The sequence below is a fragment of the Macrotis lagotis genome, chromosome 4 (genome assembly GCF_037893015.1).
Source record: "Macrotis lagotis isolate mMagLag1 chromosome 4, bilby.v1.9.chrom.fasta, whole genome shotgun sequence".
Lineage (NCBI taxonomy): Eukaryota > Metazoa > Chordata > Mammalia > Peramelemorphia > Peramelidae > Macrotis > Macrotis lagotis.
In genome coordinates this window covers 27,644,760-27,670,037 of record NC_133661.1, presented here as the reverse complement: position 1 = coordinate 27,670,037, position 25,278 = coordinate 27,644,760, and the positions used below count along the sequence as shown (strand labels likewise).

The following is a 25,278-nucleotide window of genomic DNA, read 5'->3' as shown; positions in this document are numbered from 1 at the left end:
CAGAGTCCTCTGAATCCAATAGCAAGACACAGATCAGGACTACTGGAGATGACCAACTCACTGATGGAAGAGGCCTCTTGGTTCACTTTATCTAAACATACAAATGAAAAGGATTTTCTGTAAAACATGCTAACAAAAGATCATATTGTGCTTAAAGACTTTAATCAAAGAGGCAGCCCCAGTAGTAGCTAATGAGTTTTATCAGTTGTTTAAGGTTTGCAACATTATTTACCGAAATCTGATTTTTATCCCTATAATCCTGAGGGTTAGGGGTTAGAATTTTTTTGCAGTGATGCATTCAGTGACTTGCCCAATGTCTTATAATGTATCAGTGTCTGAGGTCAGTTTTGAATGAAGTTTTTCCTGACTCCAGAGTCAGAGCTATATCCACTATTCCATTTAGATGCCACTACCTATACATTAAACCTCTCTCTCTTTGTACATTCTGCCCATTACATCTAGTAACTCCCTCCAGGGCCAGTTAGAACTTTTGAACATGACAGTCTTTCTAATATGTGTATCTTCAGGATCAGGATCTAATTAATCCTTCATTTACAAAATGGAACATATGACTAAAAAAATAAAAGGAAGGAGAAATCCCATACAAGACAAAACCCACAACCTAATGACTCTTGATCACACCAACTTAAAACCCAGAGAACCATCATTAAAAAAAAAAATGGAGCCTTTTGGGGCGGCTAGGTTTTGCAGTAGAAACAGTACCAGTCCTGGAGTCAGGAGTACCTGGGTTCAAATCTGGTCTCAGACACTTAATAATGACCTAGCTGTGTGGCCTTGGGAAAGCCACTTAACTCCATTTGCCTTGCAAAAACCTAAAAAACAAAACAAAACAATTAGGGGGGGCTAGGTGGCACAGTGGATAGAGCACTGGCCTGGGAGTCAGGAGTACCTGAGTTCAAATCCGGCCTCAGGCACTTAATAATTACCTAGCTGTGTGGCTTTGAGCAAACCACTTAACCCCATTGCCTTTCAAAAACTAAAAATAAAATAAAATAAAATAAAACCTAAAAAAAATGGAGCCTTTGAGCAGTGAGATTGAGTCAGAACAGTGTTGAGTTGTGACAAACTATCTATTTGGATTTCTTAATCTAGTATGGAGAGCCAGTTCAAATTGTATCTTTGGCTATCTTGGATTTAAACATTCCTCAGATAATTTGACAGTAGCATGGGCTGACTTTTAAGTATACTCTTACTTATTTTCAAATTATCTATGCCCTCAACACAAGCCTCCCCAGGCACATTTTTCTAATACATAGCCTTGCCTATAATACAGGATTTCATTAAGAAGGAAAGTTATCATTTGGATTTATAGCTGAGGATCATTTAATGGGGAAGGCCAATCCAAATCTAGAGGAGAGAAACTAAAATACCACAGAATCTGAGTGGATACTAGGTTCACTTCTTAAAAACTTATGTTTTTCCTTCCTATCCCAGATTTGTTTTTCTTTTCCTTTGGTCCTAAGTCCTCATTCACAGACAAACTAATGCATAAATATGTTACACAAAAAAATGTACACGTGCAATTTTTACCAGACTGCTGCTAAAGGAAGGGGTGTGGGAAGGGAAGGGGGCAGAAGATTTTGTAACTTATAAATATGAAAGTGAATAAATGTTGAAAAAGCTCCCATAACATGTAATTGGATAAATAAAATAAGATAGCAATTGAAAATTAAAAATAAATAATAATTTAGATGTCTGTTATTTAGGTTGGTCATGGCCTGATAACCATACATACGAGGCAATTACAACTAGATTCCAGGAATGTTAAGGAGGGACCTTCCAAAATTATTGCTAACTAATTAAATATATCTGAAATTCCAATAACTTTGCCAAATTCCTTGGTTCCCATAATTCTTGTTGGTTACAACTCCATGGGAGCCCATTTATGGTTTCCTTGGCAAAGATACTTGAAGTCCTTTGACTTTTATTTCTCCAGTTCATTTTTTTTTTAGGTTTTTGCAATGCAAATGGGGTTAAGTGGCTTGCCCAAAGCCACAACAACTAGGTAATTATTAAGTGTCTGAGACCAGATTTGAACCCAGGTACTCCTGACACCAAGGCCGGTGCTTTATCCACTACTCCACCTAGCCACCCCCAGTTCATTTTGTTAAAGAAATATTTTTTTATTTTGAATTTTTCAATTTTTCCCCTAATCTTGTTTCTCTCCCCTCACACCCCACAGAAGGCAGTATGTTATTTCTATGGTATACATTGATCTAAGCTAAATGTAATGAGAGAAAAAAGCATATACTTAAGCAAGAAACATAAAGTATAAGAGATAGCAAAATTACATAAGATAATGGTCTTTTTTTTTAAATTAAAGGTTAGATTTTTTGGTCTTTGTTCAAACTCCACCATTCTTTCTCTGGATATAGATGGTATTCTCTATCGCAGATGGCCCAAGATTGTGCCTGATTGTTGTACTGATGGAATGAACAAGTTCATTAAGGTTGACCATCACCCCCATGTCTACAGATGATGAGGAAACTGAGGCAAATGGAATTAGGTAATTTGCCCAGGGCTTTACAGTTAGAAAATCCAGATTTGAACTCAAGAAGACTCTAGAGCTGATACATTCTTCATTGCAGCACCTAGCCACCCAGTTGAGATAAATTTAAGAAACTGATTCTCCTAAGAATGGGTTATAACTAGTGATAAGATATCTGCTTTAAATATGGTAGGTATGAAAAGAAGGAAAAGAGAATTGGCCACTGAAAAAGGAAATGAACCAATCAGGGAGTGCAAAGTGAAGGAATCAAGGCATAAGGCATTTCCTTTACTATTGTTTTTCATCTATAATTCTTGGAAAGTCCTTTTTCAATGTGCATTTCTATGACAGTATAATTTTTCTTTTTGTGAAATATTAGCAAAAATTAGAGCTTGAAATTTGAAATTTGAATTGGAGACAAGTGACTGATCTTCGTTCCCTCATTCCATTCTTTTGAGATATGGATTTATTATTTTGTCATTCTCTGGGGTTAATTTTCTCTCTTTTCTTCTTCAATTTTTGACTTATCCTTCAAATTCCAAGTCTTCCATTAAAGATTATATGTCAAACATAATGCAAGGAGCTCACAATCTAATGGAGGAAATAGCAAACAAATATGTAGGAACAAGCTATGTTCAAGAAAAATAAGAAATAAGAAAGAGAAGGTGTTGGAAAAGACACATTATAGAAGGTAGAGTTTAGTTGGAACTTAAAGGAAGCCAAGGAGGGCAGTCAGTGGAGTTGAGAAGTGAGAGCATTTGAGGCATGAGGAACAGCTAGAAAAAATTATCTATCACCAAAAATTGAATTATCTTGTTTGTGGAATATTACAGAAACCAGAGAAAAGAAAGAACATGGTGGGGAGTATGATATCAGAAGTCTGGAAAGATATGAGAGGAGTAGACTATAAAAGACTTTGAACAACAAACAGAAGATTATGTTTTTTGATCCAGTAGGCAAAAACTATTCACTGGAGCCAGTGGTGACCTCCTTTGACATTTGTTTTAGGAGTATCACATTACTAGCTGAGTGAAGGATGGGTTATAGTAAGGAAAGAATTGAGGTAGACAGAACCATCAGAAAGATATAATATATGGGGTGGCTAGGTGGTGCAGTGGATAAAGCACTGGCCCTGGAGTCCGGAGTACCTGGGTTCAAATCCGGTCTCAGGCACTTAATAATTACCTAGCTGTTTGGCTTTGGGCAAGCCACTTAACCCCATTTGCTTTGCAAAATCCTAAAAAAAAGATATAATATGCAGTTATGATATTGTTTCAGTTTGTAGCTAAAAATAATCCCAGTCTATTTGCAGCTAGAAATCCCCTGCTCCTGAATGGTACATTGTTAGAAGCAGGAGCTAGAATCACTTCAAGCATGATGTGAGGTTAGCTATAATCAATCTCCTCATTGAATGGAGACAGTAGGTCAAAGGAGTTTCCCTTGACCAGGCAAACATGGTTATTACCGAACCTTACCAAAAGTAAACTATATGACATTACCAGTCTTATTCATATGTCATTAGTATGTAAATTGTGAACATCCCATCATGCAGCTACTGATGTGTCCAGGAACTATATCTGGAGATTCTCCATCCAGGCTCCAACTGTTCTCTTGGCTACAACTTCCATCCCTAACTCCTCCCAACTCCTCCCTTCAGGAGGTGTTTTCCTTTTCTTCCAACTTTCAAGTCCATAAAAGATCACTACTCCAAGGCTCAACAACCAACCACTCAGGGACTGGTCACAGTTTTGCTTTTTTTTTTTTTATTCTCTATAAAAGCTTCATTCATTGAGAAAACTCTCCCAACAGTAAAGTGATGAGGTTCTAGAACAGAATAGCAACAGTTTTGAAGGAGACAAGGGGATACGTTCAAAATATATTATTAAGGTAAGAATCATCAGAATTTAACACTTTATCGAATATAGGAAGTAAAAGATTGAGGGCATCATGGATGACACAAAGGTTGTGTACCTGAGGAACTTGGAGTATTGTGCTATTATTGACCATAATAGGGAAAAGGGGATAAAGCATAGGAGAAAAGAAAATTAGTTATATTACAGACATCTTGAGTTTAAGATGTCTACTGGATATCAGTTCAAAGTACCTGAAGACAGTTGGGGATGTGAATTGAAATTGGAGATCAAAGGAAAGGTTAGGGCAGGATAAGTTGATCTGAGAACTCTCAGCATAATGGTAATTAAATCTGTAAGACCTGGAGAGATCATTAGATATAGAACAGAAAGAAAAGAGAAGTCAAGACAGAATCCTTAGAGACACCTCTAATTAGAGGGCATAATCTAAATTAGAATCCAGTAAAAAAAGATTGAGTCATTAGATACTCTAGTATATCATAATAAGATAAATGAATCAAACCTTAGACCCTGATGTGACATAGTATACACGAATAGAATGAACCTTACAAAGCACACCCTCTCTTCCATCCTATTTTCATACTGTAAACTAAATTTATACATGTATACATTGACTTAATATTTCTAATAATAGAACACAACTTAGACAGAGCTACCAAATTCAATACCCAAAGTAGACCAAGGCTAGATAAAATAAAATACAATAAAGATAGACTTGAATTTTTTGGTTTCTTTTTTTTTTTTTTTTTGGCAAATTCAATTATGGCCTTCAGGGATCTATTTCTATTAGTCATCACTATCTTATCAAACATAAGTTTGAAGCAAGTCAAAATCTTCCCTAAAGTTCTTTGGTGCTCTCTTCCACCTGAAATTATTTGGTGTTTACTTTGTAGATGTTTTGTATTATTTATTTTTGTTTATATTATAAATCTTGGAAAGGAAGGGAAGCTCCTTGAGGGTAGAGATTACTTCATGGTTTGTTTTAATATGCTCAGCACCCAACATGAAGTTTGTCAAAAAAGAAGGCTCATAATCAATGTATTAGATTTAATTGTATTGAATCAAATTGAATTCAGAATTGCCAGGGTTCCCATTTTGGTCACAAAGGCCTCAGAGGAGGCCTAGTTAATCAGTCAGGCTCTTTATTAGCAAAACAGTCTCCAGTTGCTTTTCTAAGGATTTTTAAAAGGTCTCAAATGTTGAAAAATGTTCATTAACTAGACATTTAAATTTAAAGACATACAGTTTCCCTAATAAATGTCCTTAAGTGCCCCTGGAGGAAGTATTCCCTCTTGCATGAGCCAACTATCTCTTTTTACCCTCATCATTTTTTATTTACTTGAACTTGAATGACTTTTCCATTTTCTATTCTTACCACTTTGAAGAGTATGTTTACTTTCACAAAGCTCAATCCATTATTAAGAACTTGGAGGAAACATGGCAAAATGGAGGAAGCTTGACTTGGAGGTAGGAAGTGGGTTCAAATCATATATCTGACAATTCAGGGTTCACATTTTAAGTCATAAACTAGACATCTTGGATACCTCCCATTTTGAGGGTCTCTATACCAGGTGTTCCTATCCTTATGAGAGCCAAAATTCTTTGCTTAATCAGACATGTGTCCTAGGTGGTAAAGTAGATAAAGCTCTGGCTTTGGAGTCAGGAGGACAGGAGTTCAAATCCAACCTCAGACACTTGCTGTGTGATCTTGGGCAAATCATTTAACCCTGATTGCTTCACATCAAGGGTCATTTCTGGGTGGCCTAATTCATATCTTGCCCCTGGACCCAAATGTTTCTGGAGGATAAAGTGAGACTGGTGACATAGCACAGTACATTTTCCCTCAAATTCAATTCATGTGCTTGTCATAGCATCACCTCCTCAGCTGTCAGGGTCTTCTTTGAGAATGAAAACCAAAACAGTTTTGTGAAACAATCTGTGCCTTCAAATAATTTATATTATATATTCAAAGAAAAGTATGTAGGATATACAAAATGGATGAAGGCATTTGAGGAGCTAGTTCTGAAGCAGTTTGATAAATTTAGAAAGGCTCCATTAAGAATATGACAGTTGTTGAAAACTATCCTTGCATGTAAATGGGACAGAAATAAAAATACAAAATTAAAAGAGACATTTATGAGTCTTAAAGAATAAACGAGAATCTCGTCTAACTTAATTTTGACATTAATTTAGATTTTATATTTAATTTTGACTTTAATTTAGATTCTATATTTAATTTAAAATGAAAGAAATTTATTTGTAAAAGACAAATGCAGTGGGTAAACCTTACTAGTTCTCATGATGTGGTCTATGGGTGGGTTCAACGAGTAGTGTTAAGCTCCATGGCCATCAACCATGGACCACATGTTGACTTAGAAAACTACATATGTTGCATTTTTAATTTATTTTGTTAAATATTACCCTACTGCATTTAATCTGGTTTGGTTTATACTCGAGTGTTATGTGGGAGTAGGCTATATGAAGGCACTAAGAATCTTTAGGTCTAGCAAATACCTTACCTAGGTGGACTGGTAAACCACACTTGTAATTCAAGGAACAACAATGGCAATGGCCCTACATTCAGAGCCAGGCTGAGGTGTCAGAAGCCAAATAAGATAAAAGTCAGAGAGTCAAAACCAGGCCTGAAATGAACCAAGGGGTAAACCAGTCTATCAGAGATGTTTCCAAGAAATGGAAAGAATATGCTGGAAAAGAGAAAATTTGATTTTTTGTTCTCATCTATTAATCTTCACTTTCTTCCTTGCCTTCTATCAAATAATTGGTGTGGCAGGCTAGAATAACATCATTGTGCCACATAGCACTTCCTCATGCACTAACCTCCCGGGATGGAGTGGGGTGATGGATATCAGCAAGACAGCTCCCTCAATCTAATGTCATTAAACACTGCTTGCTATTTTCTGAACTTTATCGTTTTTCTAGTTAAATATAAAAGTAAAAATCTAGACAAAGATAGATGTCAGATTTACAAATAGTGAAAAGCCAGAAAAGATATATAAACACATTGAACGCCAGATTCAGGATCCAAAAAGATTTTTACATGCTAAAATATTAACATAATTCAAATAAGATGAAATTTAACAAAGACAAATAACATTTTACACATGGGTTCAACTTCAAGTGTGTGAGAAGCAAGACATGGTACAGCAGCTGTTCATCTGAGAAAAAAATATTTACCAGTTTCAGTGGATTGGAAACTCAGTATGATTCAATTATGTGATATATGACATTGAAAGGACATAGTTTTTAAACTGCATCAAGGATTGTATTGGTAGAGGTGGAAGGGATCTCTGAGCCTATCTATTCCAACTTCTTTCCATTATAGATAAGCATCATGAAGTTCAACTTGTTTCATGTTAAATGACGTAGCTTAGAGGACTGCAGTGGGACTGATGTCATTGGCTGATGCCATTGTGTTCTGCCTTTGTCAGAATCACCTCTGGGCTATCATGGGCAATGAACACCCTATTTCAGGGGGAAAAAGTTAAGACCATATAAAGTAGAGTAACTGACTATTGCACAGGAATAGATCTTGAAATCACACTCCACAAGGACAACAAAGGTAATTTTAATCTAGAAAAGAGACTAAGAAGGGACATGGCTTTTGATGACCATATATTGCTGGAATGGTTTAGTGGTTTTCTAGCCCATGTTGCTCATTTTACAGAGGAAGAAACTACAGGCTAAAGCTGGATCCAAACTCTAGGTTTCAAGTTCATCTAAGCAAGTTTAATGTTCTTTTCACCACATCATGTTGCCTTGCTTCCCAAAAGAGATTAATGGGTAGAAGCTAAAGACATAAAGATAATATTATAAAGAAACTTACTAATAGAGCTTCACACTGGAGGATCATAGGACTAAAGATTTATAGCGAGCTAGATATGTTGTTAACTATAAAAGAAGGGAGTTTGTCTCACAAGTTGGTTCCATCTCATTTAAATGGGGTTTCTTAACCCAGGATCCATGAACTAGGATTTTTATTTATTTATTTGTTTTTTTTTTATAAATGTTATTTCAATAGAATTGGGTCTTTTTGCAATTTTTAGTATTTTATTTTATCCATTTCAAAACATTGTCATGATTAGAAATCTATAGGCTTCACATACACATACACACTCATTCATGCACACACAGGGTTAAGAATGTCATTTCTAGACATCTGCAAGGACAGACTTGTCTGTTGTCATCTTTATTGAGTTTTATTATAGAAAGGATTTTCATTCACTTATGAGTTGGACTAAATACCATTAGTTCTCAGATTTATGAACTGTTTATCCTCGTATATAAACACTCACCACTTAAAAATATTGTGTTTTCAGTTGGAAGAAGCTAGTAATATTATTGTGCATATAGCTAAGATGCTGCTGAAAATGAAAGAAAGAAAGAAAGAGAGAGAGAGAGAGAGAGAAAGAAAGAAAGAGAGAGAAAGAAAGAAAGAAAAGAGAGAAAGAGAGAGAGAAAGAGAGAAAGAAAGAGAGAAAGAGAGAAAGAGAGAAAGAAAGAGAGAAAGAAAGAGAGAAAGAAAGAAAGAGAGAAAGAAAGAGAGAAAGAAGGAGAGAAAGAAAGAGAGAAAGAAAGAGAAAGAGAGACAGAAAGAAAGAAAGAGAGAGAAAGAAAGAAAGAAAGAAAGAGAGAAAGAAAGAGAGAAAGAAAGAAAGAAATTTTTATCTCCAAATCGCAAGCCTCTGAGATGCCTTGAGTCTACTTTTCTATCAGAATGTGAATCGTTTTACATTGGAATGGGGCACATCAACATTAGGAAAAGTAACAGAAGGGGTGGAAAGAAATTGGAGAACTAGTTGATAAGTTTGCTCAGTGCAGGAGTACTCTGAGTTGAATACACAGATGGTGAATTTCTCACCAATTGCCTGGCACAGGAGTCTGCCTACAAAATAATTTGCCTGAAGATTTGGTCTTCAAAGCCTTCAGTGGCAATTGAAATAGCAAAACATATTGAGCCCATTCCTGCCACAGAAGAGGGAATTATTTGTTCATTTTGGAGAAGAAACAGTATTACTTTCAAATAAAAAAAATATGTATAGCATTCAGCATAAGTTACATTTTATATAACAACGGTAAAAATAAAAAGAAACATTTTTGCAGCAGAAATTGTGTAAAGGAAGATAGTCTCACCTTTCTGAAGCTCTATTTTTTTCTCTTGGCTCTATATGTAACCATCAGGTATCATTCCTTTGAGTCTTCATGCTATGAATATGCCATACAATAAAAGAACAACGGTCCCAGCATGGAGAGAGAACAGGTTTTACTTTACTAGCTGAGGTCTCTCATTCCGATTCTGTAAAATGATGAAATTTTCTTTCAGATTTGTCCAACTCTTAATGATCTTTGATCTCTCTGAGTATTTGGATTTCGGTTTCCTTATCTGTACAATCAGAGAAATTCCATTAGGCATCCTCCAAACCCAGTCCTAGTCCTAATGCCTAAAGTGTTAAGAGTCCGTGACATAATTTTCTCTTTCGTAACTCCATCAACACTTGGTATGGTTTTATCGATGACTCCCTAGTGTGGATGATGTGTCCTAAATTTGCTCTCCTTTCTCCTCCCTATATTATTTAGAATGGGAGTACTGAAAACAAATCTACCTCCATTGCACAGGGGGATCATTCTTTGTCATTTTACTCCCATCAATTAAGCATTAAGGTCCTACTAGGTATCAGGCACTGAGATTAACATCAGGGATACAAATACCAAAAGAAACCAGTCCCTGTAAACAAGAAACTTAGCATGTAATAGGAGGAAAAAACATACTAACTGAATAGTAGAAGAGGGTGAGGCCCTGGGAGGATATAGCAAAAGGGGGATATTAGAAAAGTTAGAGAAACCACAAAATGGTTCAGGCAGTAGAGAAATGAGATGGCTTGAACATCTGATATTCCCTCCTTCGATGGAGATGTTGGAGTTCATGACTCTACTTTCCAATCAGATGAACACAAGGTAGTGATGAGGTGGAGTGGCAAGGCTATTGGGATGCTCTATAAGAATATCACTCAAATTAATTCAGTCCACTGAGTCATAGGATACTCTAATAACATATTTAGAGATGAAAGGCTTTAGAAATTTTCTATTGTATTTTCTAATTTTATAAAAGAAGAAGAAACTATGGCCTAGAGAGGTTGAAATAACCTGTTTCACACAGACATTAATTTGTAAAAACCATTATTTCAACTCAGATCTCAGAATCTTTTCCAACTAATTAATTCTTGAATGCCTTTTGTTGGAAGATGAAAACTTCATCACATACCATGTTGTAGCCTGAAAACATTTAAAACCTATCAGTATTCTGGGTTATATACCTCTCCTTGGATACAAGTTTTATGGTTAGTTTGATGGGGAATCATTTTTAAAATATGCACTTTGTCCAACATTTAATAGGAAACCAGCCAAATAGTACATTTAATTAAGAAAAAATGTAAGAGATTAATTGTAATCTGTCATGTATTGTCCTCACTGTTTAAGGTCCTTTTCTCTGTCTAAAATGTTAGCTTTGCTTGATGGTGAATTGGTAAATGTGTTAGGAGTTAAGAGGGAATCTGACTGCTTTGGCTTAGCACATTTTTACATGGAAATATATTGATGCAGGGGGAAATGGCCCATTATTGTCTTTAGCTGCTGTGTGGAGCTACACATCTTCCCAATAACCTTTGGCCATTGTAGTAGACCTTGAAAAAAATGATGTATTGCCTTTCGGGGGCTTAGACAGCATTTTTCTCATTTAACTTTCTCGGGAGATTCATAGAAGTAATGAAAGCCGATGCCTTGCTTAAAACTCTCCACACAGCACTACCTGCTTAATATAGGGAATTTGATTTAAGCCTCTCAAATGAAGTGCTTTTGGGCTCTCTTGGAATAAACAAAATCTATTTGTACTGCAAAGAGTTGGGATATGAGTGACTCATTGGAAGAGTGTGTGAGTTTGATGTCCTATACTATCATTTTAGAATATGGCCAAGACAGGGAGCTGGTATGTGTCAGTAGAACTAAAAAAATTCCTGTGATATAATCTGTATATTTATTGTTAGACCAACCCAATCTTAGAATTGCTTGAGCATTTTTCTTGATGATACAAGACTTGATTTCTTTGAATATGTAAGGCCTAATTAAAAAAAATGTCTCAAACATAATTCTCCCATATAATCCTAAAACCATTAGTTGACTTTGTAGCAATCTGGAATATCTCTTCAACCTCTGAGAGGTATCGAAAATTTAAAATGCTCCAAGAGTTTCACAGTCACTCAAAAAGCAGCGCTCATGATCTGTGCCCAGTATCTTTACTTTTTGCAGTTGATTAGTTCAAACAGAAATCATGTCACCAAATTCCATAGGCAAAAAAGCAACGAAAGAAAATCCCCTCCCTCTCTTGTATATATGGGGCATGGTGTTCCACAAAATTTCATGCCACCAATAGAAGTAATTAATGCATGTACCTAATATGAACATTCTGCCAGATGATGCACATTAACCAGATAATGCGCATAAAACAGAGCATGGTGTAAGTTCAATGAATCCCTCTCTTCCTTCAAGACACAGAGCAAGCATTAAGTTCTACCTGAAGTGTTATTTGATGTCTATTAACTACAGTGTTCTCCCTCCTGATTTTATCTTTCATAACAAGATAACTACTTCTGCTACTATGATGACTGCTACTACGACCACTACTTCTACCACTAGCATTTACATATTATTTTAAAGTTGTACATTATTTTGCAAATATATCATGTATTTCTTACAACAAAACTGAGAAGGTAGTTATTATGATGTCCCATTTACAATTGAGGAAACTGAGGTAACAGAATTTAAATGACTTGCCCAGGATCTTACAGCTAGTGATTTAGACATCACATCTCAAAACATCTTCTTCCTTCCTTCCTCTCTTTATTTTTCTTTCTATATTCATTCATTTATATAAATATCCATATGCACATATACATTTTTAAGTTACAAAATTTCCTTCTACCCTCCCTTTCCACCCCCTCCCTTAGAGGCAAACAGTCAGTTAGGACTGTACATACATATTTTGGATAAACATGTTTACAGATTAGTCATTTTCAGTATGAGGAATTGGGATTACAGGAAAGAGATACATGAGAGATGATTTTTATGAAGTGTTCATCAGAGCCTGAAGGGTTGTCATTTGGGGTTTGTTTTGTTTCAGTTTTCATCCTCTGGATGGGGGTAACATGGTCCATAAACCCAATACAGTTGTCCTAATTCTCTGAACTGCTGAGGGCAGCTGCTTCCATCAAGGTTGATCATCTCACAATGTTGCTGTTGAGGTGTACATGGTTCTCTTGGTTCTACTCCCTTTGCTCAGCATCAGATCCTATAAATCATTCCATGCTTCTCTAGAGTCTGACCATTTATGATTTCTTATAGAATAATAATATTCCATAGAATTCGTGTTTTATAACTTGTTTAGCCATTCTCCAATTGATGTGCCTCAATTTCCAATTCTTTGCCACTTTAAAAAAAAGAGCTGCTATGAATATTTTGGAATATGTGGGACTTTTCCCATTTTTTATGATTTCTTCTGGATATAAGCCTAGAATTGGAATTGCTGGGTCAAGGGGAATGAACATTTTTATTGCTCCTTGGGTCTAGTTTCATATTAGTCTCCAGAACGTTTGAATCCATTCACAACTCCACCAGCAATGCATCATTGTCCCAATCCTCATACGTCTTCACCAACACTGATCATTTTCCCTTTTTCTCTACTTGGTCAAGCTGATAGATATGCTGTGATACCTCCAAGTTATTTTAATTTGCATTTCCATAATCAAAAAGGATTTGGAGCATTTTTTACATGATTATTTATAGCTTTAATTTCTTCATTTGAAAAATGTCTGTTCATATTGTTTGATTACCAATTGGGGAATGGTTTGTAGCCTTAAAAATCTGATGCAATTCTCTATATATGTTAGAAATGAGACCTTCATCTCCTAGTTGTGAAGATTGTTTCTTACCTTTCCACTTTTCTTCTAATTTTGACAGCATTGATTTTATTAGTGCAAAAACTTTTTAAATTAATATAGTCAAAATTGTTTATTTTTCAGTTTATAACATACTCTAATTCTTGTTTGGTCATAAATATTCTCTTTCTATAGATCTGAGAGAGAGAGAGAATATTTATTGGTCTATTAATTTATCTATAGTGTCACCCTTTATGGCTAAATCCTGTACCCATTTTGACCTTATTTTGCTATAGGGTGTGATTTGTGGGTCTATATCTAGTTTTTGCCATACATTTTTGCAGTTTTTTCCCCACAGTGTTTATGAAATAGTGAGTTCTCATCCCAGAAGCTGATGTCTTTGGGTTTATCAAACAGCAGAGTGCCATAGTCATTCTTCACATTTTCTTTTGAACCTCTCCTAATCCACAGATCCATTACCTTATTTCTTAACGAGTATCAGGTAGTTTTGATGACTGCCTCTTCATAGTATAGTTTTACATCTATTTAGATCTAATACAAGGCAAACAATCTCTCTGCTAGCTCTCCTACATATTCTATATGTCCATAAATATGTACTCGACCCCATCATTAGCGTGTATGTCAGTAGCTTCATTTGTTATTCCTCCCCAGCATATAGCACAATTCTTGAGAAATAGTAGACAGACCAGGAGCCATTCATGAAGGACACACACACACACACACACACACACACACACACACACACAGGATAAGGGTACATCCAGGGAATCTGGTCAGAAACAAAACCAGAAGCAACCTGTGAATGATGTTTTCAGGAAGGATTCCTATGTAGGGAAGATGGATCTTTGGGGCAAGCGTATCAGGGTTGCTAATCTGTGATAATGTCACCCTAGCACTTTATTACCTTTTGGATATCATGTTTCTTTAATCCGATGAGAGTTTGTTTCTGAAACGCAGCTTTTCCCTGGCTTTAGTTTTTCTAGTGGCTTCCCAATACTTGCTGGGAATAAGTTCTGGTCTCATAGTTTTTCAGGGTGATTTGAGTGTTCTTATAAGCTACAAATTCTGGACATGATTTTGTTGAGGCTAGCTGCTGGTTGTCTCAGCTTTTTTTGACTAGGATGCAGTGCTTAAAATTTCCCCTTTTTTAAGGCAAATGTACATGTCCATTAGATAACATTTAGCCAAATACTGTTTTTTAGAGTTTTCTTTATCCATTTGTCCAATTATATTTTTTAAAGTTATTTTCTTCAGGCAATTTTTGTTCTTCCTTTTGCAAGATGTTCCAATTCTCTTGCATTACTTTTTCCATTTTTTTCCCTACTTGATTTAAAAAATTCTTTTTGAGCTCTTCCAAGATAACTTTTTGAGCTGAAGTCCAATTGACATTCCCCTCTGGGGCTTTGCATGTACTACTTTTTCCTGCCATTTTCTTCTGAAATGGTATTGTGATGTTCCTTATCTTCAGAGTGGCTTTCTATCATAAATTTTTTCTGACTTTCCTTACTCATTTTGAGCTCTGCTGCTGAGCCACAGGGGTGCTATCTCAAGTTTCTTGGTTGGGGTAGAAGACCACTCACCAACCTTCTGGGTTGGGATCCTAGCATGTTGCTGCTTAACTGGGACCATTCAGAACAGTCTGTTGTCTATCTAGGGTTTCTGGGGTTCCCATTCTGCCATTTGTAACTTTACTGGATCACTGTGCCACTGGCCTCCTGGACTGGGACCCAGCGCTTCAGCCATAAATTTCTGCTGTGAATGAGAGACTCTAACTGTCCTCTTATACATGCCACCTATGCTGGTCTATGCACCCTAATTTAGGCCATGTTCCTTAATCTAGGTCATGCTCCCCCTCCACTCTAGGGAGAGAGATCTTTCCTGAATTCCTTTCCAGATATCTTAAGTTACAAATGTTCTACTCTGTTCTTTTGTGGAATGTGTTTTGAGGACTGATTTTTTTTTTTTTTTATTTCTGAGGGAAGCCTTGGAGATTTTAGGGAAGTTCCTGGCTTCTCTTAACCATGCTGGTTCTGTCCCCCAAAATGATTTCTTGGGCATAGTAGTTGTTTAAAACAAAAAGTGAATATGTTTAGTTTAACTGAAATATTGTTGAATTGTCTCTTGGTCATGGAATTCTTGAAACAGTTCTAATTAATCAAACATATTTAATTTGATCCTGTCTCTCTTTGACTTAAGAAGCTTTCATGGTACCTTATCACCTTCACCATCAAAACAAGGAAATAAAATATTCTTCAGTTTGGCATTTAAAGGAATTAGTAAATATAAATCCAATTATATATATTCATACTAATTATGCTTCATGATTTGATTTTATATACTTCACATTCCAGGAAAATGAATGTATTTGCTGATCACTTTTCATGATATTCTTTCTCCCTTTTTCATAACTTTTCATAGACAGTGACCCTTTTCTCTGAATGTTCTTCCTCCTAACTCTTGCCCGTTTGAATCTCTACTTTCCTTTCAAAACACAACTTATAGTTCCTCTCTTATAAGGAAAAAAATTAGTTTCCAATCTCCTCCTCTGTAAGTGCTCCCCCCTTCCAAACTATTTTGTATTTATTTAGTCACAAGGACTTAATATATATTTAGATGTAGGAACAAAGTAAAAAAATCCATACTCTCATTTCATAGATGAAGAAACAGAGACCTAGAGGGGGTAAAAGTGAGGTATATCCATGAGTATATGAACAGTAAGTTCAGAATTTGAATTGAAATACAGGTTCTAAATCAACAAATCTTATATTTTTGCATCTTTACTATTTATATGTATATAAATTTGTTACACCTAGTAAAGGTAAGCTTCTTGAGGGCAGGGTAATTTTTTTCCCATTATATCCTTGAGATATAATTCATAATTTATAATGTTTGTAGAATTGAGTTCAAAGGAAATTATTTATTTCAACTAATAATATTCCAGGTGTATAGTAACAAGTTCTAGGGACACTAAAACAAGCAGTAATAATCCCTGCCCAGATTGAGTTAATTCATAATAAATGATGACATGGAATCTCATTGGTCGATTTCATCTTCTTAATTATATTTCACAACTTTTTATATTTTAAATACTTCTACTGTGCTAAACATGTTGCTGCTATCTACATTAGAGGAGTGATTTACCTGAGGACTGAGATCAATAATCTTTGATTTATGATGTGTACCCCTGTATCTTGTCAACCTGACCACTATGCTTTTTTTTCTATTTCTAGGGGCAGAGGTCCATTAAAGCATACAACTGATGTGATTTATGCAGCAAAAATGATATCTGAATCAGGTTCAAGAATGGATGTCCTTGCTCGGCAGATCGCCAAACAAGTGAGTCCTTTTTGAACTAGGCACGGGATAATTTCATTCTTTTGCTTTGTATGATTTGGGCATGCCAGCTTAAAACCTGCCTCTTCCAGTCAGAAGGCAGATTGCAATCAGATGTTTTCGGGGCTATTTTTCATGGATGCATTTATACTCTGGCATCACTGAATAGTTCTGGAAAAAGTAGACCCTATTACATAATCACTTTCTGAATAAATCAAGCAACTAGCATTTATTAGGTAGCTGCAATGTGTAAGACACTGAACATCGCCCATTAATGTTGCAAAGACAAAAAATCGACAAAAACCCTTTCTTCAAGAGTATCATACCCTGTTGGGTGGGGGAAATGTATATACATATATTAAATGGAATACATTTATAAAGTAAATACAAGATATTATGAAAGATCCTAATGGATGGGGATCAGGAAAAAGCTGCACATCAGAAATGGTCGAGAAAAGTTTTGAAGAGAGCTAGGGAAATGAGTAGGGAGAGAATGTGTTCCAGGCATTCTAATTTTAATAACCTATCTAAAACTTACTTCTGACTTTAATGATTTTATGGATCAGTTATCCCATTATGATAGATATTACCTCAAATCACACACAGATTGCAGTCCCTTCCTAAGTTTTACATTTTAGGTGATCCTTATCTCTTTCTGTAAAATGTCCAGAGAGAATTCTGATTTATAGCCATTGAAATATATATTATGCTGCTCCAAATTATATTTGTATGGTTGATAAGAATTCATAGAAATGATTATAATATATACATGCCAGCAAAAAATCAAGAGGAATGAATGCATATTCACTTTTTATTCTATTTCTAAAATAGATAAGATTCTTTATATAATACAATCTGACCTTTGGAAGTCTTCTTAAGGTGCATTTTTCTTACTAAGTTCTTAAGTTACATTTTCCTTTTCTTAAGGCTTTTGTTGAAATTCTAATAATAATTATTATTACTCAATAAAACATTATTAATATTAAAATCCATAATTAATATTAATAAAATAGCAGTCATTAATTTGCTAAGATACACTGGGTTAACGTTGTGAGAATTTCTAATGAATGTTTTATTAGTAATTAATATTTAATGTTCATTTATCTTGTTACAATGTGTAAAATCAGATATATGCATGCTTCCCCACTCCATTGTGTCTTTGACTTTAAAAATATAGTGATTCTCCCACCTAATCAGTATGGTACAGATCAAAACCCACCCATCTGGTTTTTCTCATTCTGTGCAGTTTTCTCATGGAACCTCCATGAATCTTGCCAAAATATAGCAGGTCTTCTTTATTATTATATAATACGAATGATGCTATTACCCTCAGGTAATTATCTGAGATTTTCAGTTCTTGGTACATGGTCTGTCTACCTCCCTTTCAAGCCAGATGCATTTATATTCTCTTGCACTTACACAGCATTTGAAAGAGTAAAAGAACGCATACTAATAACCCTGCTACAACTTTTTAAATGACAACGATAATTAGACCTAGGTTTCCCTCTATTTCTACTTTCCTCTTTTTTTTCCTCTGGTCTTCTGGGTCGTCTATAACTTTTAATCTTTAAAGGCTGCCATGTTCTGAAATTCATGACAGACATACATGTATGTGTATCTATATATCATCAAAAGGAAATAATTTGTATTAACACATTGGGTTTGGACAACAAGGAAAAGCTTAGGATCACTAAAAATATTGCCAGAATTTTTAGACGTAATTTGGTCTTTTCTTGTCATTCATTTCAAATCTCCATTCAATTCACAGTTCATTTTTAATGCCTCTCACCTGTATATATCAACATTCTAGAGTCTTTTTTTAGCTAACTTCCAGTCTTCCCAGGAAGCTCATTGCTTGAAACAGTGACTTCTTGTTTGATTCTGACTACTGAACCCAGATGACTCCAGAGTAGTGAGATTGGTGACTTTGCACAGCCCTTCCTCATTTAAATCCAAAGCACTTACATAACATGCCATCACTTAAGTTAAGTCATGGTCCTCTCCAAGAATGAGTAACAAACAATATCAGCAATATACTAACTCAGCGGACTGACCAGCCAAGTCAAAATCCATGGATGATGGTGGTAGGGTTCATGATTAGGGAACATGAACAGTATCAGAGTCAGGATTTGCACTGTATGACCTTTCATACAAGGACTGCATGTCCCCTTCAGTGAGGCAGATGTGTTGTATGCCTCATCCCTTGGTTTTCCAGGTGATTCAGATCACAATCAGCAATTCTAATTATTTAATATACATATGTGAATTGCATCATCTAGACTAAAAAATGAGCATATATAATAAAAGGGTCTACAAATATTATATAACATACAGAGAAATTACAACCGGCATGCACTTATTGGACCCACTCAACCCAGTTTGTGAGGGATTGTGCAATTTGTGAGGCACAGTTTGCTGCTGCCTCATCTCATATCTTTCCCCATTTTTGAGATTAAAATACAGAAATTCAGCTATTCTTGTCTATCAGAATTACAGAATCAAAGATAACACCTATAAATAAGCAAGTATTAATAGTATATTTAATAATTATTATTTTCTTTTGATTTTTTGTGATGAAAGGGAAGTCTCTGCCACCCCTAACCATATATTCGCATCAAGTCATAATGTGGATCGTAAACATTTCTCCTCCATTGTCTTGTTTTCTTGTTTTGATTCTTCGGTTGAACTCTGTTGACTGTGGATAGATTTTATTGAGGCTACTCTTTAATGTTCTTAGTCTCAATTTTGGTCAACTTTCAGAAGCAGAGCATAACTCTGTTTTTTTTTTGCATTATTTCGTGTTTCTAATCAGAGTTTAGTTGGAAAAAAAGAATCCATGAAAGACCTTATCTGGAAATCATATATGATCTTAATATTTTCATGACAAAATTATTGTTAGAAAATTTTCTTTTAGGTTATATTCGATGACCCTATATCAAGATAAGGTCAAAATGGGTACCTCATTTTTAAAAAAGGTGATACTATAACCCAGTTAGGAGAATAATCTGTCCAAGTTGTGGAAAGAGTGATTTCTAACAAGAGATAGAAGTCATTATAAAATGTAAAATGGATAATTTTCAATACATTAAATTATAAAAGTTTTGCACAAATAAAAGCAATGGAACTAAGATTAACTGGGAATGTAATAAATTAGGAAATATTTTTTGCAGCTAGTATTTCTGATAAGGGACTCATTCCTAAAATATATAGAAAACTGGGTCAGATTTATTGGAATACAAGTCATTCCCCAACTGATAAATGTTCAAAGAATATGAACAAGTAGTTCTCAGATGTAGAAATTAAAGCTATTTATGATTGTATGAAAAGATGCTCAAAATCATTATTGATTAGAGAAATGCAAATTAAAACAACTCTGAGATACACCTCATAAGTACCAGATTGGTGAATCTATCAAAAAAAAAGAAAAATGACCATTGTTGCAGGGGATATGAGAAACCTTTCTGGTGGAATTGTGAATTGATTCAACCTTTCTGGAGAGCAATTTGGAACCATATCCAAGGGACGATAAATTGTGCATACCCTTTGAAGCCAACAATATCACTTAGGTCTATATTCAAAAGAGATCACAGGAAAGGGGAAAAAGTCCATATGTACAAAAATATTTATAAGCTCTTTTGTAATAGCAAAGAATTGGAAATTGAGGAGATGCTCATCAGAAGGGGAATGTTGGAGCAAATTTTAGTACGTGAATGTGATGGAAAACTAGTGTTCTATAAGAAGTCACGAGGGGCTGAACTTCAGAAAACCTTGGAAAGACTTGCATGAGCTGATGTTGAGTGAAGTGAGCAGAACCAGAAGGAAACTGCACATCTACAGCAATATTGTGTGAAGATCAGTGACGATGGACTTGTTCTTCTAAATCAAAGATAATTCTAAAGAAATTGTGATAGAAAATATCATCTTCATCCTGAGAAGGAACTATGAAGTCTGAATAGAAACTAAAGCATAATATCTTCAGTTTCTTCAAATTTGCTTCATCCCCCCCCCATGTTTTTTTCTTTTAGTTCTAATTAGTCTTTCACAACATGATTAATATGGAAATATGTTGAATGTAGTGATACATATATGAACTATTTAGAGTAATCACTGTCAAGGAGAAGGGGGAAAGAAGGGAGGGAAGGGAAAGATGGAGAAAAACTATTGAACTCAAAACTTTACAAAGAAATGAAAGTTGGGGCAGCTAGGTGGTGCAGTGGATAGAGCATGCCCCTGGAGTCAGGAGGACCTGAGTTCAAATCCAGCCTCAGACACTTGATAATTGCCTAGCTGTGTGACCTTGGGCAAGTCACTTATCCCCATTGCCTTAAATTGAAAAAAAATTAAAAATGTCTTAAAAGATGAATGTTGAAAACTATCTTTGCATGTAATTATAAAAAATAATTTAATTTATTTAAAGGTTATATTGATGACTACTAAGTCAAATATCTTGCTTTTGTTTGGGGGGGGGTTAGGTTTTTGCAAGGCACATGGGGTTAAGTAGCTTGCCCAAGGCTACACAGCTAGGTAATTATTAAGTGTCTGAGGTCAGATTTGAACTCAGATACTCCTGGCTCCAGGGCCAGTGATCTATCCACTGGGCCACCTAGCCACCCCTCTTTTTTTTTTTTTAACAAATAATAAATCCGATAAACATTTTATTTTGTTTTCAACTTCTAGTAATTTATATGACTATATGAATTATGTGTATTTATAAATACTTGGGAAAAGACTGCTTGATTCTTGAATTTTCATCAAGAATTATTGACCATTTTTCCCCATCCAGAATTTATCAGTTCTCTTGCTAGATGTAAGTAGCAATTTTTCTATTTTGAAACCTTTGGAATACAATTGTAAGCAAGTATTTCACGGCTGATACAAGATTATTATTATTATCATGTACAATGATCTTCTGGATATTGTCACTTCATTTTGCATGAGTTCATAGGTCTTGCCTATTTTTGTCCTTTTTTTCTGAATCTACCCCCTCATCATTCCCTTCAGCATTTATCATTTCTGATAGATGTGAAGGATAACTTCAGTCATTTTTATTTGCCTTTCTCTTATCATTAAAGATTTAGAGCATGTTTTTCATAAGACTATAAATAGTTTTGACTTTTTTCTTCTGAAAATGGCCTATACATATCCTTAGGCAATTTCTCAATTGGGGAATGGCTTATATTTTTAGAAATATGACTCAATTCCCTATATATTTGAGAAATGAAGCCTGTATGAGAGGAACTTGCTGCAAAGTATTTTGATATTGTTTCAATGTCTATGGTACCTTTTAGCAAAATATTATTTCCCTGATTATCTCTTTTAATTAGCTCTAATTTTGCCTTTGCTTTATCTGAAATCAATATTGCTATGTCTGCTCTATTTACTTGAGATAAAGCATAGATTCTACTCTAAGTTTTTCTTCCAACATTGTGTGTGTGTGTCCTTTGGCCCCAAGTGAGTCTCTTATAAACAATGAATTGTTAGATTCTGGTTCCTATCCCATTCTGCTCTTCACTTCTGTATTATGGGTGAGTACATCCCATTCACATTAATAGTTATGAGCACTAATTTTACCCCCTCTTTCCATTTTCTTGTTTATCTTTCACTCTTTTTTTTTTATCTGCTCCCTTCTCAAAAACCTGTCCTGCTTCTTATCCTGTTTCTTCCAGTTTTTATCCTTCCCTTATCTCAGCATCAGGGAATGTTTTTTCATCCAATGGCCATCTGCATATTTATAACATCACTCAAGGGCTATGTTTAGTCAAAAACTTAATTGCTTTACCACTTTAAAGCTCCTAGATTTATTGAAATTTGAGCCCTGCTTACAGTTGCCTTAGCAAAGACAGATGAATACAGCCTGTGGACCTGAGGTTCCCCATCTCTTCCTTATTTCACAATGTTTGTCCTTCATTTTCAAAGAACATGAATTAGATTTGAGTGAGCAGCTATTGTACAAAGTCCCTAACCTCACTTTCTCCTCCAGAGTCATCTGGATCCAGAGGCCAGATATGTATCAAGAGGACTAGAAATGGCCCTGGATGTGAGGAAATCAAGGTTTAGTGACTTGCTTAAGGTCACACAGCTAATGAGAGTCAAGTGTCTGAGGCTGCAGTCCTCCTGACTTCAAGGCCAGTGGTCTAATCACTGGACTAATTGTCCTTCGTTCTTTTTTGCTCTATATGATTGTGTACTCAATGCAGTTTCTGAAGACTTTTGCAATAAAATATAGATTGGTTCTGGATTGCTTGCATTAATTTTAATCTAAAAATTAACAAGACCAAGAAAACCCAGGTACTCTACCAGTCATTATAATGCCATCCATGTGTGATAATATCAATTTCAACAAATGGAGAAGTCTTGAATACCGTGGATAAATTCACTCACCTTGGAAGTATGATTTCTGGGGAGGTACAGATTGATAATGAGTTTGACACATGGATTGTCAGAGTTGGCTCAACGTCTAGGAAACTCTGAAAGTGTGTGAGAGAGAAGAAATATTAGATTGACCACCAATCTGATGGTCTGTGGAGCTGTTGTGCTGACCTTATTTTTGTATACATGTGAAACCATGAAAGAAAACTGAATCACTGGCATCTGAACGGTCTTAGGGACAACCTGAATATCACTTGGTTGGATAAAATAAAGGATCCTGAGTTCCTCCCCTCCCCTCCCCTCCCCTCCCTTCCCCTCCCCTCCCCTGGCAAATGGGCTTAAGTGGTACTCCTGACTCTAGGGCCCATGCTTTATCCACTGCACCACCTGGCCACCCCCTGAGTTCTTTTCTTAAGCTGAACTGCCAAGCATTCAAACTCTCCTGCAGAGAGTACATCCCTGAGGGACTAAGCTTGTTGTTTGAATGCTAAGCATGACTAAAAATTTAATTTTTTGGATAACTCATGTAAGTAAAACACTCACATGTTGCTCAGAAGAAGTAAAAGAAGGACAACCTCAAGGTCTCTTTGAAGATCTTTGGAACTGATTTCATGACTTGGGAAACCATCCATTATGGCATGCCCATATCAAAGAAGATGCTTGTTCTTTGACCAAAGGAGGACTGCGGAAACTCAGGAGAAATAGGAGATGTATAAAGCTAGAGACAATTCCACCTCAATTTTTCATTTGGACTATTTTTGCCTGACCTGTGGTAAGACATTCTGAGCTCATTGTGGTGTGATCAGTTGCAATCAGAAATGCTGCAACTTGACTCCAACATATTGATATCATATAGGCTTTCTAGACTGAAGAACAACCAATCCCCATATTTTCAACCTCTTTACCATATATATATATATATATATATATATATTATATATACATGCATGTATATATATGTATATATGTATATTATATATACATGTATGTGTATGTATATATATATATATATATCATACTTCCAATGTAAGTGAATTTATCCATGGTATTCAATACTTCTCCATTTGTTGAAATTGATATTATCACACATGGATGACATTATAATGACTAGTAGAGTACCTGGGTTTTCTTGGTATTGTTAATTTTTAGATAAAATTAATGTAAGCAGTCCAGAACCAATCTATATTTTATTGCAAAAGTCGTCAGAAACCGCAGTGAGTGCACAATCATAAAGAGCAAAGAAGAAAGAAGGACAATTAGGTAGTACAGTGGTTAGACCACTGGCCTTGGAGTCAGGAGTACTGCAGCCTCAGACATCTGATATAAGGATATATATCTCCCTAGTGGGTAACATAGATTTCTCTATCCTAATTAGTGTTAATGTATGTATTCTTCCAAATTTGAACCAATTCAGATGAGAATGAAATTTAAGCATTGTTAAACCCTTCATTTACCTTCTCCATTTTCAAGTCTCCTTGAGGTGAGGGGGAAAAAAAACAAACCCTTCTACTTTCTTCAACTTTCTCCCTTTCTCAACCCTACATTCTATTTTGGGGGATCATTCCAACTATGCGATCTGTTTATGCAGACTCCTTCCATCTGACAAAGTTCTTAGGAATCACTTGTATCATCTTCCCATTTAGGAATAAAAAGAGTTTAATATTATTGAGCTCCTTATGTTACCCTTTCATATTTACCTCTTTTTTGCTTCTCTTGAGTTTTCTGTTTGTATTTTTCTTTATAGTTCTGGTCTTTTTCATTATGTTTGGAAATCTCTATTTGATTAAGTATCTCTTTCCCCCTAAAGGATAATATTCAGTTTTATTAGGTAGGTTATACTTTCCTTTAATCCTATCTCTTTTGTCCTCTGGAATATTATATTCCAAGACTTCTAATCCTCTATGGAAGCTCCTAAGTCATGTACAATTTCTTTGAAGCTTGAATTATTTCTTTCTGGCTATTTGAAATATTTTCTCCTTAACCTTGGAGAGCTGTAATTTAACTATAATATTCCTGATAATCTTCATTTTGGAATCTCTTGTAAGAGGTGATTGGTAGATTCTTTAAATTTCTCTTTTATTCTGTATCTCTAAGATATTGGGGAAATTGTCCTTGATAATATCTTAAAAGATTATCTAGGCTCTTTTTTTGAGCATGGCTTTCAGGTAGTCCACTAATTAAGTTTTTTCCTCCTTGATCTATTTTCCAGTTCAGCTGTTTTTCCTAAGAA

The 25,278-nt window shown here is 35.3% G+C and overlaps 1 protein-coding gene across 1 annotated transcript in view; it reads left to right on the top strand.

Moving 5' to 3' along the window:
- Positions 1-25,278, top strand: part of LOC141520654 (catenin alpha-3-like) — a 155,255-nt gene that overhangs the window by 30,134 nt on the left and 99,843 nt on the right. The window contains exon 2 of the mRNA XM_074232365.1: positions 16,577-16,682. Within this exon, the coding sequence (XP_074088466.1) occupies positions 16,626-16,682 (57 nt within the window). The 5' untranslated portion in view covers positions 16,577-16,625. The remainder of the gene's footprint in view (positions 1-16,576; positions 16,683-25,278) is intronic.